The 25,768-nt window shown below is 42.5% G+C and overlaps 1 protein-coding gene across 1 annotated transcript in view; it reads right to left on the bottom strand.

The window, feature by feature from the left end:
• The window catches only part of BBS5 (Bardet-Biedl syndrome 5), a 396,157-nt gene that overhangs the window by 185,356 nt on the left and 185,033 nt on the right, over nt 1-25,768 (bottom strand). Inside the window, exon 4 of the mRNA XM_069616160.1 lies at nt 11,467-11,516. Coding sequence (XP_069472261.1) covers nt 11,467-11,516 — 50 coding nt within the window. The remainder of the gene's footprint in view (nt 1-11,466; nt 11,517-25,768) is intronic.

Below are 25,768 nucleotides of genomic sequence, written 5' to 3'. Positions count from 1 at the left end.
GCAACAGAGGTAATTTAGGAGTCACCCCCCCCCCCCCCAAAATATTCCACAGTGGCAGTTCTAATCTTGGTTTCTGTAGTATATGCTGGTGTAGTGGAGGACCTATAACAAGACAAAAAGTAGAGAGAACCCATGTCCTCAACTGAGGGTGAATGCAAAGTAATCATAATGAACAATTGCCACCCTTTAAACAACGCCGGCTGCACCTCAATCAAGAAGCATGAATTCTGGCACACCAATAGTAGACTGGCACCCAGATAGACTGCTCCCTTTCTGCTGTCTGCAGCCAAAATTCATTCTCCCTCCTCTGCGCCAAGGCATTTGCGTGTAACTTCAATCCTGAGCTCACCTTCTTAACGCTCCGCCACTTTGCATTTTGGTCCGTCACTTCCGCGGGCTCGTGGGCCTTCCTGCTTCCACTCGGCTTGCCCTACTCCCAGCAAGCGATGGCCCAGCTCACACCATTGCACACAGCCCATGTCCTTCTGCAGCAAATGGTTTCCATGGCTACCCCACTCAGACACTGCAAATGTAATCCTTTCACCTTCCTGGCAGCAACCAATGGTCCTCTCCTTTTTTTCTAATGCCGACCAATGCCCATGGGTCCTACTGGCCTTAGCACCCTTGGGGTGTAATTCTTGGTCATTAGGTGCTGAAAGCCTCCTTGATGGCCCTTGTTTTACTTTGGACAAGTCATACTTTTCAGGAACCAAATGCCCTATATTTCTGCCCTTACGGGCTCTAAGACTTAGACAGGAAAGAGTGTTGTTACAGTGCAAACCATTGAACTATTGATTAGACTTCCTTGAGACAGAACATTTAAAGCCTTCAGCTTATTCCAGGAAGGAAGAGGGCAAATATTTTGACAACTCATAGAAATAAAGATTGTTCTTCCTTTTCTGAAAGAAGATTGGCAAAGATTTCAGTTGGATATATTATATTTTCTACTGCTGCATACCACAGATGGTTACATTAGTGAAAACAGGAATAACGTAAGTCAGAAAAGAGAAAGGTCAGAAAAGAGAAAAGTCTGAAATTAAGCGAAAAAGAAAAACTAGACAATTGATTCAGCTTTACTTTTACTTAATTTTTAATCATTTGTAAAGCACAACAATGGACCCTTAGGCATGAGGGCACTGACAAACAGGAAAGAAAACGATTAATGAAACACTCAGGTACTGAGAACAAAGAAGAACCACAAGGGAAGGCCAGGAGCGTAAATTATGCAAATAGCTAAGTTTTCAATCTTTTTTTGAAAGGTTCAAGCTTGGTCTGTGACCTGAGATCAAGTGGAAGATCATTCCAAGCTGATGGAGCCGCCACCGAAAAAAGCCCCCTTTTGTGTCTTTCTGGATCCAAAGTACACTTGAATGTAATAACAAGGAGGCAGTAACGTATCCCAGACTTCACAGGCAGCCAGTGCAGGGCTCTTCTAGCCTTGGTGACATGGTCACATCTGGACAAGCCGATGACAACCCGGACGGTACCGTTTTGTATGACCTGGAGTCTATTGACTTCTGCTTTGCTCGAGCCAGCCAGGAGACTGCAACAGTAATCTAATTTGGAGCCTACTATTTGAGTGGACGTAAGTGAGCAAAACGTTTAATATAATATGCAGCAGCTGAAACCAGGCTCCCTACATGGGCTTTCATGGTAAGGTACTGATCGAAGGTTACCCCCAATGATTTGACCTTCAGGGGGATAATCTTCACGTCGCCTAATTGGAAATCACCATAGGCCGAACCCAGATTAGATAGTGTGGACTGGTTACCAACAATAAGGAGTTTGGTCTTGGACCTGTTAAGAGCCAAGCCATTCTGTACCATCCAATTTTCAGTGCTCGCATAAGCAGTATTCAGCTAATGAAGGAATGTGAAAAGAGACTGTTGGGAGGATCAAAAAAATAAAGAGAAGTGATTGGTAGATGCAATGAAACAAAGAACAAAAGACAAAGAAACAAAAAAGGATGGATGGATGACAGAAGGAACCACAGAAAGGTGGAAACAAGAACAGAAAGAATGAAAGATGTAAAGGAGTAATAAAAGGAAAGCGAAAAGAAGGAAAGAATAAATGATGCTAAGAAGGTAGGAAAGAGTAAAAGATGGGGTGAATGAAAGGAAATATTGAAGAAAAAATAAACAAACAAAGGAAGGAAAACTAAAACAAAGGATCTAAGGAAAGAAATGAGACGAAGTGAGGGAAAAAAGTAAAGATGAAAAGGTAGAATGAAGGAAAAATGATGAAAAGCTAAAAAAGTAGAGAAAAACAAAATGAAGGAATGTCAGAAATGAAAAATAAAGTAGAGATGGATAGAAGTAAAAAATTATTACATGAAAGAAAGCCGTAAAAAAGAGAAACAAATGGAAGGAAAAGGAAAGAAATGGAAGGAGAAAACAAAAACGATATGGGAGAAGGATAAAGGGAACGGAAGGAAAGGAAAACTAGAAAACAAATGAAAAAGAAAACAAAAATGAAAAAGAAATAATAAAAAAGGAAAGGTAAGAAATATGAGCGAGGACAGAAAGAGTAAAGAGGGTCAAAATATCATTGCAAAGTAGCATCATGCACGTATTAGAAATGAATCCGTCAATTTCATAATTGTAACATAGCACTTCAGAGTTAAACATTTTTGCTATAGTTTGGTGCATTATCGACACATTTTAACAACAGCATTGATTTTTAGAATTGTAGAAAAGGGCCAGCAACTTACGCTCTTCAGATCTTTTGCGGTAATACTCCCATGGTTCCTCACCACGGACGATACTAGGACTGAGAGCCAAAAGTTGCAGAGCCTATTTGTAAAAAGTGTCCTGCAGTGATCAGCTGAGTTTTCTATTGATATTCTAGGATTTAATATATTGTTATTATTGACTAGCTGTCCCCGGCCACGCGTTGCTGTGGCTCAGTCTGGTTAAATGGAAAAGAAAGAAAAAAGAGAAAGCGCACATTTCTAATATGTTTAATTTGACAATGCTTGTGGGTAGTTTTTAATGGCTATGGCGGTTCTCCAAGTTTAGGCAGTTTAATTTTCCCGGCGGCGCAACACATTCCTTTCGTTTCTCCATTAAATTTCAGAGCCTTGCAATAAGGACACACTTCAGTCATGGTGCCGATGAGAACATGCTGGCTCAAACTATAATCATCAGCTAGGTAGTACCGGAATGCAAGGAGATTGTAATCGCGTGATTGCTGAACATGGAGTCGTGTTTGACGCTGATCTGCTGTTTCTCGTTGACGTCTTTCAGACTGTCGCGTTCATTCTGTTGAGAACAAAGCAGATCTGAAGCTGTAGAACGCGATCACCGTGCTCCCAACCGCACCTCCTAAAGTCTTGCTGCACGTCGCTCTGATGCTTCCTCCGCATGTATTTGAGCATTGAAATGGAATCGTAACATAGTGTGCTGCTTTTACGTCCAACAGATGGCGCTGTTTTTTAGAAAAATCATGTTTTTACTTGTCACAGGTGTGACATGTATGTATATTAGGTATATAAAAACACGCGCCTATTCGAATGCAACGTTGTGTCAAAATTTCAAAGCTATTGGTGAAGAACCTTTGGAGATTTAAGATTTTGGACAAACAAACATTTACATTTTTATTTATATAGATATATAGGAGCCATGGCACCATGCAAGGCAATGGCAAAGATGGCAACTCCTAGAAGTCAACTGGAGGGCTAATTTTTGGGTCTCATTAAAATAATAATGATAATAACAATTTAGCATTTATATAGCGCTACAAACCCTCAGGTATCTGAGCGCTGGTTATCATTACCCACGGTGTGTGGTGCTAATTTATCGACCTCGGAAGGATGAAAGGCTGAGTTTGGCCCTGCCAGGATTCAAACCTGCATCAGCAGGCTCTGCACAGATGTCAAAGCGAGCGCTCTACTCGCTGTGCTATCGAACCGGCTATATTATTAATAAAAGTGTTTCCATGTCTGCCAGGGTTCTCTAAGGTGTCCCTGGTAATTACTTCAATGTTTTAAAATAAAACATTTCATGACTGTTGTCCTTTACCATGAACCTTACTGCTACCGCCTTAAACCTTGAATCAATTACATCCATTGCAGGCAATAAAACTGCAGATGGATTTTCCTTATTCCACTCCAATTCTGCTCCCCATTACTTGTCTTTGGTAAGGAATTGAATCGCTTCAATTCTTAAATTTATTTCCACTTTATCTGGTGTAATTTACTGAGACGAATTGTATTGGAGTATATAATGTTCAGAACTGACTTCAACTTCCTCACAGTCGATCTACCCATTTACAATCCCCCTAGAATACTTAGCTGTGCCCAGTGGCTGCATGGTGTTTTTATTCTGTCCTGCTAAAATCGAACTTAGCTGTGCCCAGTGGCTGCACTGAGTTTTCATTCTGTCCTGCTAAAATCGAACTTACATGTGTTCACTACCCTCAGTCTCCCTCGCCTCCCTTGTGGCCCCCCATCCTCCCTGTGCCTCAGTACTTCAGACTGGTTAGTGCCCTCCTTACCACTGAAACTATGTTGCTATCTCTCCCATCTTCTCTAACTGTTTCGCCATCACCTATCCTTCTCCTATCACTAAATCTGGTTGGAAGAAACTTAAGGTCATACTGGGCTCCAACCCAAGCCTTTCTATTGCAGACACCTATGTCACGGCTTCCGCCAGAGAGACTCTGACATCCTTTTCTTTGTTAACGCACCTGACCTATGGACTCGCTACCTAGTCGGCTTTCTCTCTCCTATAGCCTCTTCTCCCAATAATGGTGGCACTCGCTAGGAGGTTCTCCTTGACCTCTTCACCATTTCCAGCGCCATCATTAATGTCTATTTCAATGGAACCATTATGGTTCAGGGTCCTCAACCCAACCTTCTTTTCTTTGACAGGCTCCTCCTTCGTCTCTCTAACCTTACTTCTTCCTCCGGTCAGGCTCCCCTGCCTTCTTCCTCCTCTGCACCATCTCCCTTGCCCACTGTGCCTTCCTCCTCCTCTGTACAGGCTCCCTTGCCCACTGTCCCTTCCTCCTCCTCAGCACAGCCATCCCAGCTACCTTGTCGGCCTTGGCTCTTCTGCCATCCTCCACTATCCCTCTTGCCACCCTTGGGGGACCACTGTCCCCTGTGCCTCTGCCACGGAAGACCTTCAAAGATGGCAAGCTGCTCCACATTGCCACACTCAACACTCTCTCCTCTGTCAAACACTCGTCTGACATCTGCAACCTCCTCGAACTCATGGATCTTCATGTGCTTGCCATCACAGAGACATGGTTCAAGAACAGCTCTCTCACAAGCTTTGACACACTCCTCCCCGAAGGCTACAAAATCCTCTCTGTGCCCTGGCCAAAGAAGACAGCAGGGTGGATGGGAATGGATACCTGTGTCCATCCTCCCTACTCAGGCCTACTCCTCCTTCGAGTGCCTAGTCTGCAGGCTCTCACTCACCGCTAAATCTTCTCTCCTTATGGCCACCTTCTATCACCCACCATGACAGTCCACTCTCTTCCTCTCGGAATGGGCTGACCTGGCCTCCTCTCTACTCTCCTAATCCTCTCAACTCCTCCTGATGGGCGATCTCAACAGCCATCTGGACTCTCCCGACTCCTCAGGACCTTTCTGCAACCTATGTGACTATCTCCCTCTCTATCCTACCCTCTGGCTCCACACACACCGCGGGCCACACTTTGGATGCTCTCATCTCTACTGACAACCCTCTCTCTATCCCTCTCACTACACCCCTCTCTTGGACTGATCACACTCCTCTCTCAACTCACATGAAGCTCTCCTCCCCTCTTGCAGCGGTACACCCGGCACTGCCACTCGGCTTCAAAGTCATCAGGCCCATGAAAAAAGGGACAGTGGCTGCCTTTGCCTCCACCTACTCTCCTCCTCCCATTCCTGCGACTGACTCCCCCCTGACCCAGGACTCACACACTTCATCACAAAAACTCAAGACATCCTTTCTTCACTCTCTTCAACACCACAGCATACACCAACAGCGAAGCCTCCCTTGGCCCCACCCACTCCACCTTCCCTCTCTTCCCTCTCACCCATCACACCCGATGAGGTCACCAGCCAAGTCCGGTCTCTGAAGGCTTCATCCAAACAGGTGGATCCCTGCCATAACCCATTAAGGACAATATTGACACCCTCGCCCCAGCCTTGGCTGATCTCTGCAATCTCTCCTTTTCCATTGGAGTTTTCGAAACTGCTCTTAAGCACTCCCTTGTGCACCCTCTTCCGACCCATCCATTCTGGCAAACTACCACCCTATCTCTATCACTCCTTTCCTGGGCAAACTCCTGGAGAAGTTGGCTATCTCTCAGCTGACCCTCCACCCTGAATCTTGCTTCCATGACCATCAGTCTGGCTTTAGAGCATCCAGAGGCATGGAAACAGCTCTTCTGAACACCTGTGAAGACCTGCTCTCAAATTTTGACACAGACTCCCTCTGTCCTCATTCCCCTTGACCTCTCCTCTGCCTTTGACACGGTCAACCACAACATCCTGATCGCACGTCTCTGACACCCTGAGAATCACAGCTCAGGCTCTGGCGTGGATAACCTCCTTCTCTCGGACCGCCCTTCCCAGGTGGAACTCTGAGCCTTTCTCTCGACTATCGCTCTCTCAACCTGTGGCGTTGCCCAGGGATATAACCAATCCACATGGTTCTTCAACGTCTACACGGCTGCTTTGCCACGTGGGATTGCCACTTTCACCTCTAATTTCCAGTGTTACGCGGATGACACGCAACTATCTTTCAGGCTACCCTCAGCCGCCTCCTCCTCGCTCATATCTGACTGTGTGTTTGTCCGCTATTCATTCATGGTGTGCTGCAAACGACCGCTGCCTCAACGACAGTAAGACGGAGATCGTTCGCATTGGGACCCCTGCTCCCACTTTCACTCTGGCCGGCCTCCCTTGGCCCTGCGCCCGCACCCACCTCTGAAGCTAAAAACTTAGGGGTAATCTTCGACTCCACTCTCTCCTTCTCCTCTCACATTTCGGACATCTCTAAAAAGCCTAACTATCAGCTACACCTCCTCAGAGGATACTCTACCTTTTCTCAATTTTCCCCAGCGGCTCACTGTCTCCAGAGCCCTGGTTCTCTCTAAGCTGGACTACTGCAACAGTCTCTTCCTCAACCTCTCTGCTTCTGCCCTGCGTCCTCTGCAACTCATCCAGAACAGAACCGCAATACGTATCCCTGGCCTCAAGCCCAAGGACCGCAGCTCTCCGGTGCTGAAATCCTTTAACTGGCCTCCTGTGGCTGCAAGGATCAAGTTCAAGACCCTCTGCATTGTGCACAAGGCTTTCTGGGGCCTGGGACCAACCTACCTGCAACATTGCCTACCTAAATATTGTCCCTCATGAACTCTCCGCTCATCTACCTCCAACCTTTTGCAAGTGAGCTAGTTAACCAAACAGAGACTTGGAGGGAGATCCTAATCCTCAGCAGGTGCCTCCATCTGGAATAGCCTGTGTCGCCCTCCATCTTGAACCTGATCTTTCCCGGAAACTCCTCAAGACCTTCCTCTTCTCCTCTTTCTTCTCTCTCCCTCTACCCTGCTAACCTAGCTCTCTGCTCCTTCCCCCTCTCCCTCCTCTTCCTCTTCCTCTTCCTTACAGCTTGCTGACTGGTGTACCTCAGAGTCTCACAGGTCTCAGGCACTTGCGCCAGTCCTCTCTCACACTTGCCTCAGGGTCATGCATCCCAACCACCCTCAATGCACTTGAGAAATAACCCAAGAGAGTGGCCCTCTCTGCACTTACCCCAGACTCCAGCGACTGGGTGCACTTGGACCTCCCCCTCCCTTGACCGTCTGTGCACGTCCACGATCTGAAATACACTGTGCCTGAAGATCGTCTGTCTGTTCTCGCTTGTCTTCACCCCTTAATTGTACTAGTACAACAGCAGAATCGCCTTCAGGCCCATTAGCTGTGTCTCAACTGTATGCACTTACTCTGCCTGTGCAGATTATTATAGTCTCAGAATGTCAAGGGCTCTCAGTGACTGTTTTTGTGTATAGGCGCTTTATAAATAAACATTAACATACTATACCATTACCTATATGAGAGAACTACTGAGAAAGAAGATGGAATTCTAGGCCTATTTTCGGCACTTGCCACAAAATGAGTCAAACTGCCAAAGAAGAGGCAAATCTTTATTAAGACCTATGCAATATCATAAACAGCACCATATTAGGGAGCAAGGATGTGAAGGCTCACAGGGTTCTCAAACGTAAATTTGAATGCACTCGTTACCAAATAATTATCATTGTTTAGGTATGTGGACAGTAACTCTGCTGGGTGCTAAAGACAGGGTGGGGTTTCATTGCAAAAAGCAATGCTACTTCTCATAAACGGGCAGGATATATTGTCTTTTCAAGCTGACCAGCCATTTCCTCCCATAGTCCAAAGGGATGACATGTGTCTTCCTCCGTGGCTGTGGTGGGGAGGAACAAAGGGGCACTTGCTGCCCCTCCTCCCCAACATGTTGTTGGTCTCAGACAGAACGGTTGATGCTTCACATGAAATCCACCAAGTTATAAACTAGCGTTTATCTAGTCTAAAGTAGTTGAATAGCCTCCATGCACCATCTGCCACGAAGTACACATTTAACCTTTGGAGAGAACAGTGATGTGGGGTTTGGCCAGTTTAGTTTGGGGAATGCCTTCATCCTAATGCTATCCCACAGGCTTAGCATTCACCGCTGGTGCCATTCATATAGTTTTGCAAGTATTTTTATTAACTGGTGAGAGACCCCCACCCATTACAGTGGGGTAAACTTAATGGGTGAACCACCTGCTCAATGGTACCCCTGCCTACTGCCGCTGGGTGTTTCCTTAGAATCACTTCACTGGCTGCTTTTCTAATTTGTGCACTTGCATTTGCAATGGTAATTCAGTACTGTTATTACTTCTCATTTAAATCAAGTAATTGAGTATCCAATTGGACAAGTATTCTTGGCCTTAGAGGAAGAGCTTTGCTTGAAACATTGTCAGGCTGTTGAACGGAATTAAAATACATTACAACTGTTCTGAAGTATAGTTTGTAACTTGGCGCAGTGCACTGGTTAACTTCACTTCATTGCCTTTTTGAGGGTACTTGGTCTAGGCACCCTCAACTTAACAGTTGAACGCTGCCGCGGTTATAACCCTAAACTTTGGCATTAGCGCTGGTGGTCCCAGTGGCCTTTTTGACCCTTTACTTTGCTGTGTTTTGATACAGCCCTTGATGGAACTGGGTACTAGAGGTTTTCCAGGATCCTCCACTCTAGCCAGTAGGGACGTTTACAGCATATTCTATAAAAGACTTTTTAAGTGAATAACTTTTTTTTTTTTTTTTTTTAACACAACAATTTTTTTGGGGTGAAGACTGGATTTATTCTTACACCACCTTTAGTAATAGGTCTGTTTTTTTACCTATTAAGGAGCAAAAGAGGTTGCAGCACATTGTTTTCTGACACAGCACACCATTTGAAGGAAAATCCTTTCAGTCATTAACATATATTGAAATGTTTCAGGGTAAAGACAAGACATTCTGTACTTTATCAATATGTTGCTTTTGATAAAATGGCTTGTAAACAACTGAATAGAGTTAAAAAATTCTACATGTCAAAACATTTCAGTGCGTAGTCAGGTGGTCTGGAATTCTAATCTTGTTCTCTTATGAGTCACGTGATTGCTCAACCCCAATGTTTTTGGGCTTCAGCTTCAAATCATGCCATGATATTCAATGTCTCAATGCATTCTGCGACCTTGGACTTCCAATCAGCCAATGTAACATGTTGCATTGCTCTAAGCTTCTTAAGGACTCTAGGAACTATGACCAAAGTTCCAGCATTCCTTTTCATACTACATTTCTCACAATCTCCTTCATCCAATTACTCAGGTTTTGCCTTTTATGTTCGTCCAATTGTTAGCGCATCCCAGGTGTTTCTCGGTCTCCGTTTGGCCTTTTTGAGCTGCTCTTCCATCTGGGTCTTGGCTCTCTGCCAGGACATGTGCTGGTGGCTCTACCTCTCATGTTCTCCTTTCATTTTGGCATTGTGGGTTCCTCTTCTCTGTGGACTCTGTGACTTGTCCTCGATACTGCCAAGGGGATCAGTGTCAGACATCCAGCATTTCTCCTACTCCCTGCCAGCGTCCATTCTTTCTCAAACGTATACATATGCCAACCTCAGCAACGTCCTATACTTTCTTGTGCTTCTCCTTCAAAGCCACCAGCTCTTCCGGCTGATTCACCATAATTGGCATTTTATCCAACATTACATGTCCATGAAGAGGACAGAAAGACTGCAGAATCTGCAATTTTTCGCCATGCTGTCAAAGGCACTTCATCACATGGCTCCAGTCATAACACTGCTAAGCTTTGCCCATTTATTGGGGGAAAAGAAAGACAGCATTTGACAGGTTTCCCCATCGGCCACTGGAAGGCATTTAAATAAACCTAAATAGGTAAGTCAACAAAGACAAAAGTGTGCGAGATAGAGAAAAATATCAAAACAACCATACATGAGATAACATAATCCGAAATAAAAAACACCAGAATAATTGACACATGTTTAAATACATAAAGAGCATAATGCAGAACAAAAGAGGGACTCTAACTCTTATTGTCCAAAGTCCGAACCAATTCCAAAGGGAGGAAAGTGATGTTTTCTGTGCCAATATAAAGATTCCCGTATTTAAATTGTTGTCTTTTAATTGCAATGGTGATGAACACATTGCACACTAATCAGATCAGACTTTCTTCCAGGACACACACTGGCAGAAAATGTGTTCATCTTCATTCATAATGACCTTAAAATCGTACAGATTAAAAATGATATCGACACAAAGGGAAAACAATATAAATGTATGAAAGGAAAAAGGTATGATGAGTGCAACAAAAAACCAAGCATATACATATGGCTTCAATTTATTTAGCTATTCTATGTTCATACCAAACTGAGTAACAAAGTCCCTGATTGACACCCCATTTCAATCTGTTTATAAAGTTTCATAGGGCCTAAAATGCATAGAAATTAATCAAATTGAAGTTTGTTCTAAACATACATTGTCACTTTAGCATCTGATCCAATAACGTCAAGATAAGACACCTGCCTCTCCCGAATACGTTTGGTTAACACTATTTGGGAAGAGGTAGGAGGAATGAACAAGTACAATTTGTAGATTCCAGCAAATGTGAACACAAGGCCACCCTGGTTACTCATCACAAATAGTCATGAGTAGATCAAAGCATACATCATTCTAAATTCTGGAGGATAGCTCAGTGGCAACGTGTTCCCCTTGGAAGCAAGGCGACACGAAGCAACACAGGTTCGATCCCCGGGTCCGCGCTTAGAAACCTCCTGGTATATAAGCGCATTATAAATACACAACTAAGACAACAACAAAAAAATAACCTCCTGTAACAGCGCCTCGATGGCCGCGGGCTGTGTGAGCTTTAAAAATATAAATAAATAAATGGATACAACTTACTGAGTTGGCAGTTCTTGTTGTGATGTTTATGATGCAGTTGTAGCCAACAGCTAAAATGAGAAAATACATAACATATGTCAATCGGCAAAAGACAAAACTGAGTGACCCTGGTTATGTGATCTCATTTCAATTTAAGTATTCTGTAAATATTTGCGGGTAGTAGATCCTAAATAATAATGAGCAGTATACATTAAAACACACAGATAGCTTACATGGTAATTGCAGATCAGCATTTTTTTTAAGCTGGTGCTATATTAAAAATCAAGTGTATCAAAATAAGTAAAAAAACAAACATAAAAAAAGAAAAAGTGAGTGTTACAGTAATTCACTAAACCAATTAAAAAGATTGAGCATTAAAGCATCATTGAGGTAACCAGGAAAATCCTTAGCACAACTATCAACGAATGAACCACCATAAAGGCAGAGCCATGTATCCACAAAGGGAAAAGGAGTAAAGGTACTTCAGAGGAAACAGGCTGCACATCTGCCCCCCTCTATTTACCCCAGCACTTGCGAGTCACTAGCATCAAGAAAGGTCATGGCTTAACCACAAAAGCTGGTCACATTGTGTTGACGAACTAAAGACCATGAAATGACTCATGCTATCTGGCGTGTTGGTCAACATTGTATAATTTCTGCACACACATACTAGAAAAAGGACCCACAGCAAAACATGCTTCCTTGGCCTGCAATCATTGCAGAGATGTTTTCCGTGATTAAGGTAGACCATACCCGTGCCTACTAGATACACAATAATGGTGCCTCATCTGCTTTCCAGTATTATGCTTTGGTTAGTCGGCCGGTGATCGGTAATCCAGTAATGGGCTTTCTCCTGTCTGAATGCTGCACATTGGCTAGACCAGGACTACAATCTCCTGAAACAATCATCAGACAAAGTTGTTAAGTCCGATGAGGCATAGGTGTGACCCCTACTATGGAAAAAGAAATCCTGCCAGAAAAATCAGATTTATGGCCATTGCAGCCACGCGAGACATGCTACCAGGGTTACCAGAATCTCAAATGCACAGTGCACAAAAAAACAACACAAATTCTAACTTGTGTCATGTACCAGCAAGGACAGATTGTATCAGTTCTTCTGGTGCGAGTGTGAAAAGATACAATACTTTCTTATTCTGAAAGACAGAAAATATACAGTGTGTTACATATAGTATTTTTTAGCATACTTTGGGGCACGTCTGGAGAAAGTCTTGGAAAGATAGCTTGATGTATTGTTCCAATTAGTCTAGTACTGTTACATCGAGCCCTGATGTCCAAACCTTCCGATTTGTCCCCCATTTGCTTTTATTATGATTTAAGTACTTGTATCTAATGCCCAGGCAGAGCGTTGTTGGAGAATGGGTCAGTGATTGCAGCTTTACTTTTTGCTCCACACATAAAATGTTCCTATTCAGATCTGTATTTGATTTGTTGGGATTGGCTCAGAGTCCCCCCATCTCCTGGATCACATCATTTCACATTCTCCTTGGGGGCTAAGGCTTGCAGTTCTTCCATCTACCGAAGTATCTATCACCTGTGCGAGATGTCAGCTGCTTCTTAACATAGCCCTAAAGCAATAGATTGACAATACTTTGGACAGTGACATAACAAACGTCAGTGATTACATTTTGCAACAAGGCTGAGGAGCTATTAACCTCAAGATGAAACTAGCAGCCAAACCATCAAATAGATTTCTCGGACCACCCTCACATCAGAGGCGTTGCTGGGGGGGGAGGGAGGGATGAGGGGGCTATAGCCCTGGGTCTTTTGATTGTAGCCCAGATAGAAGCTCAGGGGTTACAACCAAAAAGGCTAGCTAGCCCCCAGTCCTGACAGTCCCAAAATTAGAGTAGCCCCGGATCCTTTCCAGACCTAGCAACACCCCTGCCTCACATTGTGATCGCCACAGCGCCAAGGGTATTGAGCATTTGTACTGGTCAGCTGTAATGCAGTGCTACTGGCTCAAAACGCATCTCCTATCTCAGATCTTATACCATGCTTCTTGTGCCGGTTTCGCACTTTTTACTTGCACTGGGTGCAATGCTCAGGCTAAGTGAACAGATACCTGTAATCCTGCTGGCCGGATTTATGTTCTTTACACTTTTTCCAATGTCAAATTGTAAATCCTTTGAAATGGATATTTTTTGCTTTATTACAGGCATAGCATTATATTTAGAAAACGAAGCTTCACTCTTCATTTTAAATGAACGCTATATTCAATGTTTTTGACTGTAAGGCATTTTTCATGCATGATTATAAGTGTATACCGACCTTGTACATAGCTGTATTTGTCATAATGAACTTCATAGCCTTACTAATAAGAAAAGGAAACACAGGATAACAGCACAATCCCCAATTTTAACGGGTTAAAGCGTGTTTAGTCCGTTTCAGGTTTTCATATAAGTTTAAACTACTTATTTCACTTATACCGACTGTCCAAAGAAAACGTTTAAAAAGGAACATACATCTTCAGTTAGTACTTTAGGCCTTGAGGAAGCTTGTTGGAAACAGGCGTTTACCTCACATTTTTTAAATGTTTTGAACACAAGCGATATTAGAAATGCTCACAATGTTTGATCACATCTATTTTAAATGTCTTTATACTTTAGCCACTGTCATAACAAGTTTGGATTGATGGTACTTTGACCTATGTATTGTTCACTTCATATTGTGTATAGATAATGCTGAACTCCTTTTTGAACAGAAAGTTTTTTTCATTAATATCTGTGACACCATAGAATTTCAATCTCTTATGGTTGGCGCCATTAGTTTCACTCCAACTTCTTACAACTTTCATTTTATGTACTCTTTGGGGTATGAGTGTTTTCTTTAGTACAGACTTGCGTACAACCATACACAAAAATGGCATCCACTTCTCTGCACCGCATAAAGCCATTTCATTTATACGCTGAATTCTTCAATAATAGGTTGCACGTTTACTAACGCACCTAACTAGGAGTAAGGTTCATATCTGTGGTGTGGTTTCATACAAAAAGTTTTGATCATTTCGTGAAATTCGTATCATGGGAGGTAGTCATTTTTCTGCGGGCTCCTACCTGCTACTCAGTGGAGTAGGTGGAGGCACATATCCTAATACAGACAGGCATACATTACTCTGGTAAGAGTAAAAAGGTGCATCTACAAAGTGTTACAAGATCGTGCAGACTCAAAAAGCAGACCGAGCATAGACTACAATAATTGTGTAAAGAACAAAATAAAAAGAGCACAGTTATGTATGGTGAAAATCAACCACCAAATAAGGATGAAAAAACACCTTCAACAACAAAGAACTGATGTCATAATATCCATATGGCTCAAATAATACCTTGAAATATTTTGTAGAAATGCAGCAATTGTGTCCCAAATTATCAGCTGGTCATTTGTGAGACATATTTGCATGGGCCTCAAATGCAAGCTTTTCACTTTCTCTAAACATCCATTTGTCATTGTGACAACATTACTAGTGCTATGCAGGTGTACAGGGATGAGTAGTGAATACAACTCTTACTCCTCTGCACACTACTACTAAACCAGCAGTGATCCAGATCATGAAGGTGAAACAGGCACAGCCCGAGAGGTATATCTTCATCGCCTTTTGTGGTAGCATGGGCGGAAGGCAGGCTATACTTTTCAGGAGGGATATGAGCTATCATAGAATCAGTACATACAACAATAGTCTTGTTTTAGAATGTGCTTAGAAGGAGGAATGGGAGCACACCCAGGGACATATATGTTAAGACTCCCAACAATGATAGTGTAAAGGAAGAGCTGCGTTGTAAGGACCCCTGAAATTTGATTACAAAGGTACACTCGCAGGAGAATTAGTTTAATAATTATGTTAAATGTTTTAACTGGCGAGTACCAGGACCCCATGGTTAGGTGCGCAGAGGAAATGTCCATGTGGGATGGGAATGCCCAGGAATCTATTTAATTTCCTATTGGTATGTAAAGCTAACATTGGATCAAGAACAAAATGGTTAAGATCACATTTTTAAAAGTATAATGTGAAAACTGTGCAGAGGCCACGCTTTTAACAATGCACTCGACAGATGAGAATTGTATGTTTGATATTGTATCATATGTGAAAGAATCTTTGGGGGACAAATGTGTATTTTGTGATAGGGCAGTTTTTTTTTATAAGTGGTAGTATGTATTTATTTGTTTTATGGCAAATGTTAATGGTGTATACCAATTAAACATTTATTGACTGACTAAACATCCATTTGTCATTATTACTGCTCTGCAGGTGTACATGGATGAGTAGTGAATAAAACGTGTACTCGCTGCACACTACTACTAATCCAGCGGTGATCCAGAACATTTTTCATGCTCGCTATATAGTGGGATTTCGTAGCTCGCACAGAATCAAGAAGCTTGGCCAGTCCTATGCATGTGGTGCTTTAATGTATCCTGTTTTAAATTATCTGCGCTTGCAGTATGATGCACCGGGTGTGTAAGTCTTGAAAATGTTTGTTGACATTTTCTTTTCTTGTTGTATAGCTCTTTTACTGCTGCTCTGTCTTTTGGTGGTTGATCTTTTTGTGACCACTAACAGGTTTCACCTGTTTGTCCTTGCCCCGTTTGGGCTGGGATTTCTTTTTTGTTCAAGTTGTTTTATTTTTGTGTTGCCAACACAACTAATGAATATGTTCTCTATGAAAGCCAGGGCAGTGAATCTGATTCACTGGATTGCAAATTGTTTGAATAACTCAGTCAAACATGCAAATGTGTTGTCTTGCCTTAAGTATATGTCCTGTGATGTTGCCTTGCTTCAAGAGAGCGTTAATTAATTCCAGGGTCGCCCCACACGATGGTGATAATCCCTCCGACCAAGTGAGGATATAATATATCTATTTAACCAAGAGAAGGGACACATACATACTCAATAACACAACATGTTGACCTCAGATGTCAAAAACACTACCAGCAGCCACTTAGCTAATGTGGGCTGTGTGTAGTCTAAATTAATAACATATACAAAAAATCTTTTTCTAAAAACGTCATATTTTAATTCATTTACTTATTCACAGCACACGTATCAAAAAACATTAAAAGACACATATACACCACATATAAGGATACAATGCTAAAAGCAATTATTCCGCCTCACAGAGTCAAGTTTACAAATGCTTGAAACAAACACAGTAGCAACTTAATTTCTCTTGCTTTCTACTGCGTCAAACTAGCCCAACTTATATAAGTTTCTGTCCTGGATGTTATAAGTAGCTGGACATTCTTCAGGGGCAGAAGTTTGTCTTGTGCTTTCTGTAGGTCTTTTGTTCTTTACTCTAAAGTCCCGGTTCCTATATCTGAGGGTACATACAAACAAACACATTACTATATGGGCATTTTCGGTTTGTTCACTAAACCTAGCCATCCCTAATCACCAATAGGGTGCACCAAGTATACAGTTGATAATATACCTGTGCTGATCAACTTGTAGCTATAAATGTCTTCAAGTTGTTTAACAGTTACAATTCTTGTTATTCACCATTGTAGTGGTAAGTTCATATATACCTAACCACAACCTAGAACCAATTTAAAAAGTCTAACTTTATCATACACCATGGTAAATAATTCCTGCATTCCTCAATCTATTGAAACAAAGAAAAATGCATCGGCATACATTATAATCCTCACCCCTGGTAAAGGAAACAGGTAGCCTCTCTTTTTAGGAAGATTTCTGAGTTGAAGGTGGTGGAGAGTGACCGGGCCATCATGGCGGTGAGAGATATGATAAATTAAGAATGACTCAAAGACATAAATGGGGTATTTAGAGGGTTTTATGAACATCTCAATGTATCTGAGTCAACATGTGGGCACAACACAATGGCAACCTTTTTTTAATCAGACTTCAGTTACTCGGTTGTCAGATGACCTTGCTGCTTCGTTAGATATCCTGATATCACTGCAAGACATCCATTCTGCAGTTTCCACACTAAGAGGAGGCAAAACGCCTGGTACTATCGGATCTTGCCAGAGTGTGCCCTTCAACTGCTTTGTGATGTATATGCCACTTAGTTTGAAATTGGGTCGCTGCCAGTCACCATGAAGCATGCCTTAGTGATAGTCGATGTTGAAGACAGACAAGTCTCCAACAAGATGTGCGAGTTATAGGCCGATTAGCCTGATTAATATGGATTGTAAGCTGTTGGCAAAATAGCCAAAATGTTGGAGTCAGCTGTGACATCACTAGTACATGAGAACCAAGTGGGCTTTGTCAAAGTAAGCTCAGTGGCGGATGAAATGAAATTATATTTTATTTATATCGCGCTCATACACAAGTGTTTCAGAGGGCGAATAACATGAGGAGCTTGCGCATAACAATCGAAGGAAGTAAGAAGGCATTTCCTGTAGCGGCAGTCTCTCTTGATGCAGAGAAGCCTATCGATAGGATTGAGTGGCCTTACTTGTTTGAATACCTAAAGAAAATGGGATTTGGACAGTGTTTCAGGCATTGGCTGGGACTTTTATATGCAAACCCCACCGCCAGTGTGCTCACTAATGGTCTTGCTTCCAACTCCTTCCAGCTGAAAAGGGGGACAAGGCAAGGATGTCTGCTTTCCCCCTTATTGTTTAGTCTGACAATCGAGCCATTAGCAGTGATGCTGAGGTCTGGTGATAATATTCGCATCCTTGGAAGGGGTGAATGCCCTAACAAGATCAGACTTTACGCTGATTTACTGGTGGTTGTGCGTGACCCAGAATCTAGCATTACTCATCTGATGGATGACATCCTGTGCTTCTCTGAGGTTTCTAACTGCAAGGTCAATTGGAGTAAGTCAGAGATACTTCCTATCACCGATACATGTATGCAATGCATGAATGGCCAGCTGGAGTTTACATGGTTTCCTGGGAAGATGATGTACTAGGGTGTTTGGATTGGCGAAGTTGGTAGAGTTGTTGCCTAAGATCAACTTTGACCTCATACTGCCTAAACGGAGGACACATATCGACAGATGGTCACTTCTGACACTTTCACTATGGGGCAAAATGAACTGCATCAAAATGAACATAGAATTAAGGGTCAATTATATCCTTTCAATGTTTCCACTCAAGAACCCTAAATGTACATTTAAGGAACTCAATGCGCTTATACAGAATTTCTTATGGGATGGCAAACCGCCCAGGTTAGCCCTATGGAAGATGCAACTCCCATTGAAGCAGGGAAGTATGAATTTGCTGAATTTCTTGGATTATCATCTCGCATTCACCGTTAGACATCTGTGCCGTGTGGCGAGAATTCATTTGGACCAGTCGGACGAATTTGAATTGGAATCTAATAGTGTATCTCAACTGGAACCCAGGGCCATGGTGTCAATGGCTTTGAGGTCATCCCGGCTGTTGAGTCTTCAGACAACTTTTAGGCTTGTGTGTTGGTGCTGCAAATCGAAACGGCTGGGCAGTGAACCGTACCCGTTTCAAGATGCATCCATTTGGCTGAACCCGGCTTTGACTATACAGGGGAAAGTCATCTTGTGGCCATCCTGGTTTCTGTGTGGTATTCGATACATTGAAGACCTGATTGAGAATGGAACACGGATTCCCTTTACACCCCAGTGCAGAGTATTTGACTTGAGAAACTGCTGTTATGCGGAATACAGGCAGCTAAGGGGATCATTGCAGCAAAGCTTGCTCTTGCTCAGCCATCAACAATGCAGAGTGTGGCCTGGTGAGTGCTAGAACTTTGTGGACATGCAGTCCATCCGGCCACCACTATGTATGGTATTCTTGAGGCTAATCGTAAAGGGGATTCTGAGCTTGCCAATGTCTGGGCTGATGAACTGGGTGAGTCAATTCACCCTGGCTGCTGGCAGAGATGCTGTAACAATGTTAGTTTGGCCAGCATGGACTGGGGTCTGAGGGCCTCTCAAACAAACATTTTCTTTAGGACATATTGGACTCTGGAACAAATGTTTAAGAGACACCTTTCAGAGAGTGACCAACGCTGGAATTGTAAGCAGGCAAGGGGCACATTGAGCCACTTACTTTGGTTTTGCAGCAAGACCAGAGACTTTTGGCAAGGGGTCTGTGAGAGGTTGAGTCTGGTGTGAACTGTAATATTCCAAGGAAAGCGTCCCCTTTGATTCTTGGGACACTGTCTTCATTAGTGGATCTGCCACTAATGACGTTTGCAAGAAGATCGGGCTGCTCCGTAGCTGCATGCTTGCAAAGAGGATGATCCTACACACATGGAAATCATACAATTCCTTCCGTATCGATGATTGGGTGGATGAGTTATTGACTGTGTCCACATATGAGTGTGCCATTTTCAAGCAGCCAGGAGACACTGATACATTCACTGACATATGGGGACTATTCCTAGATGTATGTGGCGGATATGCTTTTGAGATGTGTTTCCTGATAAGTTCTCATCCATGTAATTTTACTTGCACTGTTCTTGAATTTGGATCATATTGTACCTACTGTATTTGCTATGTGAATTATATTACGACATAGGATGTGTTGCATTTTTAGATTTCTTTATTTTTCCTTTCTCATATACCTAGGCGCCATATCTGCACTACTTGCTATAACCTGATTGTTCTATTGCTCGCATCACTGTTCTATTGCTTGCATCACTGTTTGTGTTTTTATTATATTACTTTTGTCAATCTTATTGTTGTTTGCTTTTTGCACATACAAATAAAAAATGTAAATCCCGAAGGTGAAACAGGCACAGCCCAAAAAGGTACATCTCCTTCACCTCTTGTGGTAGCATGGGCTGAGGGCAGGGTATGCTTTTCAGGAGGGATATGAGCTATCATAGAATCAGTCCAAACAACAATAGTACTGTGGTACCAAAATAAAAGGATCTCTAACCAAGGTTTTATAAAAAAATAGGAGACTGTAATTAAACTAATTGCATACACAACTAATGGAAACACCAATAACCCAGAGAAGGCCCAGAATATGTGTACTTTGTAAAACAAGGGTGGAGGCGGAAACTCTTGGTCGGAAGAAAGGGGTTCCCAGGCAATCATTTCAGCATCTAAGTTCAACTCACCGATGAAGGTCTTTAAAAAAGTAAATAGTGGGTCATATATGTCACTGGTGCCCCAATAAGGCAAGCCAGGGCGACAGGGACAGAGCAACTTCAAATACTTTGTATGCTTGCTCTTGGGTCTCGACAGCATTGAGACAGGCTTCAAGATTATTTTCCACAGTTCAAGATGAGTCGAGTCAATGGCTTCCAAGGTGTAAAGTTAGTGTCAATATGGGTCGAGAAGATTGCTTTCAGTCGGTCGAATCTACATCGAGGCGCTTGCTTCCTGTAGGCCGAACCAGCTTCGAGATGGTTGAGACAATTACTTCTACTGGGCTGAGTCGATATGGAAACAAAGGTTTCCATCGCATCAAGATGGGTGAGACGATGGCATCCAGAGGGCTTTATCGGATCGAAAACAGCAAATGTCAAAAGCAGTTCTCGATCCTTTTAGTGGCTCAAAAAGGTAATCTAAGTGGTCGAGCTAAATCAAAGTGGGCAAACCATGCCCAGAGTTGATTCTGGACACGGGGAGGCCCCATCCAGGTTGCCAGGGACAAGGTGGAATCTTGTTCTGCACATCCCCGCCAGAAGGTGTTCAGAAAGCAGATTGTTCCAAATATTCCCCTGGGGTGTTTAAAGGGAAGCACTTGCTCTTTAAGACTCGGTTTACATGAGACAGCAATCACATGCAGGGGACCACCAATGTTACATGCTGTGGGGTCCCATGCATGCAATTTAAATGGTCCACAAGGTGGAGTGGACAAAGAAAGAATATAAACAAGGCAGACCCGCTTTTTGGAGAAGGTGGCAAGCCTTCCTAGAGTGATCAAAAAAGGGATTTCAGGGCTAGGTCCAAGTGGTTGTTTTGTGTAAAACCCGTCCTAGAAGCTGATACTTATAAGGCCCTGCCACTGAAATAAGTCACTAGTAATCAAGAAGACAACCTGACACCCAAAATGTCTTGGCCAATATAATTTTAGATTCTGAGAAGTCACCCAATATCAAAACTAGACATGGCTTTCTATTATCTGCCACCAGTTTTTTGGAGCACACAATTATAGAACAATTGTAGAACTTTGGATCAGGATTTCTGACGGTTAAAGGCAGAGCCTGAGTGATGGAACTTGGGCTCTATCACGCTATTGGCAGTAATGAACACATCACTCTGAAACTGCCATGTTACCATTTATGTCATCCAAAAACCTGCTAAATGCAGAAGATCTTCTCATGAAACTCCTTCCCCGGCCCTGTTTGATTTACTAAATGCTTTTCGGAGCATTTCCAATTTCAAAGCAAACCTGAATAAATCAGAGATTAACTGTTCTCAGACATTGCCTAGAGAGCACATGTTGATAACCTGCAAATTAAATGGGCAGCAAGAGACGTTGCATATCTCAGACTAAGGGTTCCTCGAGACACGAAGGGAGAACTGCAGGATAATGTGAAAATGGTTCTGGAACCATGCTGGTTAGACTGAAAAAGATGGAGCAAACAGGTACAAGATGCACAGTTAAAATGACCACTTTGCCCAGAGCGTTGTAGGTTTTTAGCATTGTGCTGCTTGACTTTCGCAAAAAGAATCTTAAGACAGTAGAGAATGCATTTAAAAGGTTTTTGTGGCAAGGGAAGAAGAGAGGGAGAATTCCTATACTAATTCTTCTAAAGAAGGCAGAGGAGTAGGTTTTGAATGCCAAACAGTAGGACCATTTAGCTCTTTGGTGCCTGCTTGTAAGGCTGGCCGAAAATGTGACCTCTAAACCAGGGTGGATTTGAACTGTGGAGAGCACAGTCTCGCCTTCCAAGATGGATGTGTTCCAGTCAATGGATAAATGCTAAACCAAGTACGTACAATTACCCTCTGTTGCACATGTTATCTCAGAATTATTTAAAAACACAGTACAAGATATTGAATACAATTTCCGTCTGCATTTGAAGGCCTTGTAGTGGAGGAACCCAGCCCTGCATATATGTAGCAAGAAAGTAAATCGGCCATCGTGGGCTAAGGCTTTAATACATAAATTAAGTGATGTTTTAAGCGGACAACTCCCTGCTGTTGTTCTTTGAGTCTATAAAGTGAAAGTATGAAATAGACCACTCAAAACTGCATGGATTTCACGAACTATCAGACTCGTTTAAAAGGTTAATTGCTAAATGTGACTTCCCCCCCCCACCTGAACCCATCTCTGTGTACGCTCACCAACTGATGCTCTGAATGTCTTTAAATTGTACATGCGGTCAACGACACATATTCACAGAAGAGCTACCCATGCACAAGGACCAGTCAGGTTGGGAAGAAGAGCTTGGCATGTGCATTGCTGGGAAGTGTTGGTTCGATGCATAAGCCAACGTGAAACAAGTGAAAGTGAACCAAAATCTGAGGGCGACCAAGCACAAAATGATCACTGGCTTGTACTGGACTCTGGTGAGATGCTAAGATGCAAGCAGAGTGCCTTGCACGACTGATGGTTTTACAAGTGAGTTGTGGGTAAGGGCTTGAAGATGTTTTGCACATGTGAGCATGAAGAGGATTTCTGGAAGAGAGGTCATCAACCATATGGAATAGACTATAGGGTGTCCGATACCCAATCAGTCAACCCTGTTGATAGGAGCGGGTTTCCCCTTGCCTGAAAAGTCTTCCCTATAGAGGAGGCAAGGTATGTACTGGGTTCATCATGTCTTAATTGTGCCCAATAAAAATACACCTTTAAAGTTCGGAAAGTAAATAAGAAATCTTTGTACGAGGATTGGGTTGAACGATTGTTTTTGTTGTGTGTGATGTAGACAGTTTTATAAGGAGAGATTCACCAAGCCCGGAGTGCATGGGCCCCATTTGATAGCCTAAACTTCTGATTCTCCTACCAATGTTCCCCTATTTGCCTCCCTTGTTTCCATCGGTCTACGTCTTGTGGCATTATTTGTTTCGTTATCAAAATGACACTTTTTTAAATCCCTGCGTAGCTCACTCACTTTGCGGAGATTTGTTGCAGTCTGGATCATCATATTATGTTGTGCAATGTGTATATTACTTGTTTTTGTTACATGATCCACAAAGTATCCACATCTCCTGATGACATCACTGTGCAGAATATGCGATGACATCACCGCATAGAAATGTGCACGCAACTCTTCAATACGAGCAGTCTAGCAGGCCAGTGGTGTTCTTGCTACATTTTAGTCCAAAGCTGCTGTTGCAAATGAGCTTGTGTCAGTACTTTGGCAGGCAATAATTATAAGAAACCCGGTACTGTGGCCTATTTAATGGCTCAGATTGGGTATTTTAGTAATGCCTATTACAGGAATCTCATCTACTCTTTTCATCACAAACATCATTTAACAGGATCTTACACAGTCAATAAAGGAAGTAAGGTACATTTAACAATCCTCATGTTTTATATATTTTTATTCAGTAGCAGTACCATATGGGTCTTTATTATGAGGAACGTGTTAAGTTTTTGGGAAATATGCATATATTCACAAAAGGGTTATGGCACTTCTTCCTGCCAGGTATGTTACTTGCATATGTTTTTTAGAACATGTGTTTATTGTTCATAAAATCTTTGGACTAGGGTCAGTTTCACCTATGTTGTGCTCCGACGTTGCCCTGATAGCCATAATAAAATCTATTGCAACACTTTTAAGCATCAAGTGGCAAGGATCAAGTGGCATACATGTTAAAACTTTTATAATGAATCGATTGGATGCAGCCAGCAGTAAGGAAAGCGGGGGAGAGGACATATTTTGCTTAAAGTGTTTTTGGTGGTGTCCACTCCATTCTATTCTTAACTGGGATTTTGAGGCACCCATTTGGAAACATTAACTGTGTGGTAGAAACATTACAGAGAATACGTCGTACAACTCTCCAGGCAATAGGTCATTTATAACGTGCTTAATACCCAGAGATTTCTAAGCATGGACCCGGGGATCGAACCCGTCTTGCTCGGCGAGCACGTTACCCCCGAGCTATCCTCCCGAGACATGTATACATTACACACAACTGGGGGGTGGGAGGGGTCCCTTTAGTGTTTTGACTCCACCCTAGTAGTTAACACTACAGAACATTCGAAGAGTCATTAGAAAAATCACACAAATATATTTTGTTCTTCTGCGTTCTTTTTTTTATTCTCAATATATCATTGCTATTGTTCGAATGGCCAATGCATTTCGGACATATATGCTCATCATCCAGGCAAATCTCTACAATAATACAAAGGTGAGCATGAGTGCATGGTCAAAGAAAAGTGAACAATTTGAATCACAATCTACACAGACTCCGATTTTCAACTGAAGCATACCTACCAAAGTTAATTCCTTGCCAAAGAGCATGTCTCTAAAGGATGCAATGATTCTACTTCTTTAGAGCTTATTGTGAAAACAAAGAAAGGATGTGAAGAAAAACAAATGTGCCCATGCATCAACAGCTTTATATATAAAGCTGAGTGTGTGTGAGTGTGAGACATTTTCTCAAATGTGCTGAAGCCATTGAGTGACTGAAACATGCCACGCAAAAAACGAACATCACTTGGAAAAGCTCCATCTGATGCAAAGCGAAAAACAATATCAAGAACTTCTGAAACACAACAAACGGCAGCATGCCTTGCCAAGCAGAGGACAAGAGTAACTTTCTCCAGGGCGAATGAGATGCCACAGCAAACTGAAGCAAGACTTGCTGACATGAGTACAAGAGCAACATCCTCCAGTGCACGTGAGACAACAGAGCAAACTAAAGCAAGACTTGCCAACAAGAGGACAAGAGCAACATCCTCCAGGGCACATGAGACACCACTCGATCAGGACATGGGTAACGCTGGGTACCCCAGCTAGTATTTAATAATAAAAGGTTAAATAGAAAATCTAAAGAAAGCAGTATTTCCCCTACCTCGTCTTTGTAAAAACAGGTGTTTGTCCTATAGAGACTCCACAATAGGAGAGCTAGAAACATTACAGTAAGTCCATTCAGTGACACAGAATCTAATGCCTGATTGCGTCTACAGACCTGCACACTGAACATAAATACTGTAATGGTGTGTATATAACTCTCCAGTTTGTTTCACAAACTCATCCCATCAGCCCTACAGATAAGGGGTGCATCGGCTACTTTTACTCCGTAAAAATAGGCAAATACTGCCAAAAAATAAAAACGAAGTAAAAATACTGCCAATAAAAATAGGAAAAAGACATAACACTGGGCACCTGTTTTCACTCACGCAGCTCCATGGATATGTTTGGACCAGTAGTGCATGTACTACCACAGGAAGAAACTACTATTAGAACGGCCTGATCGAAAGAAGTAAACATATATCTTTTAATGCGCATGAA

The sequence above is a fragment of the Ambystoma mexicanum genome, chromosome 9 (genome assembly GCF_040938575.1).
Source record: "Ambystoma mexicanum isolate Mex_15411 chromosome 9, UKY_AmexF1_1, whole genome shotgun sequence".
Taxonomy (NCBI): Eukaryota; Metazoa; Chordata; class Amphibia; order Caudata; family Ambystomatidae; genus Ambystoma; species Ambystoma mexicanum.
Note: the sequence above shows the minus strand (reverse complement) of the source record. Positions and strands in the feature narration are given on the sequence as shown.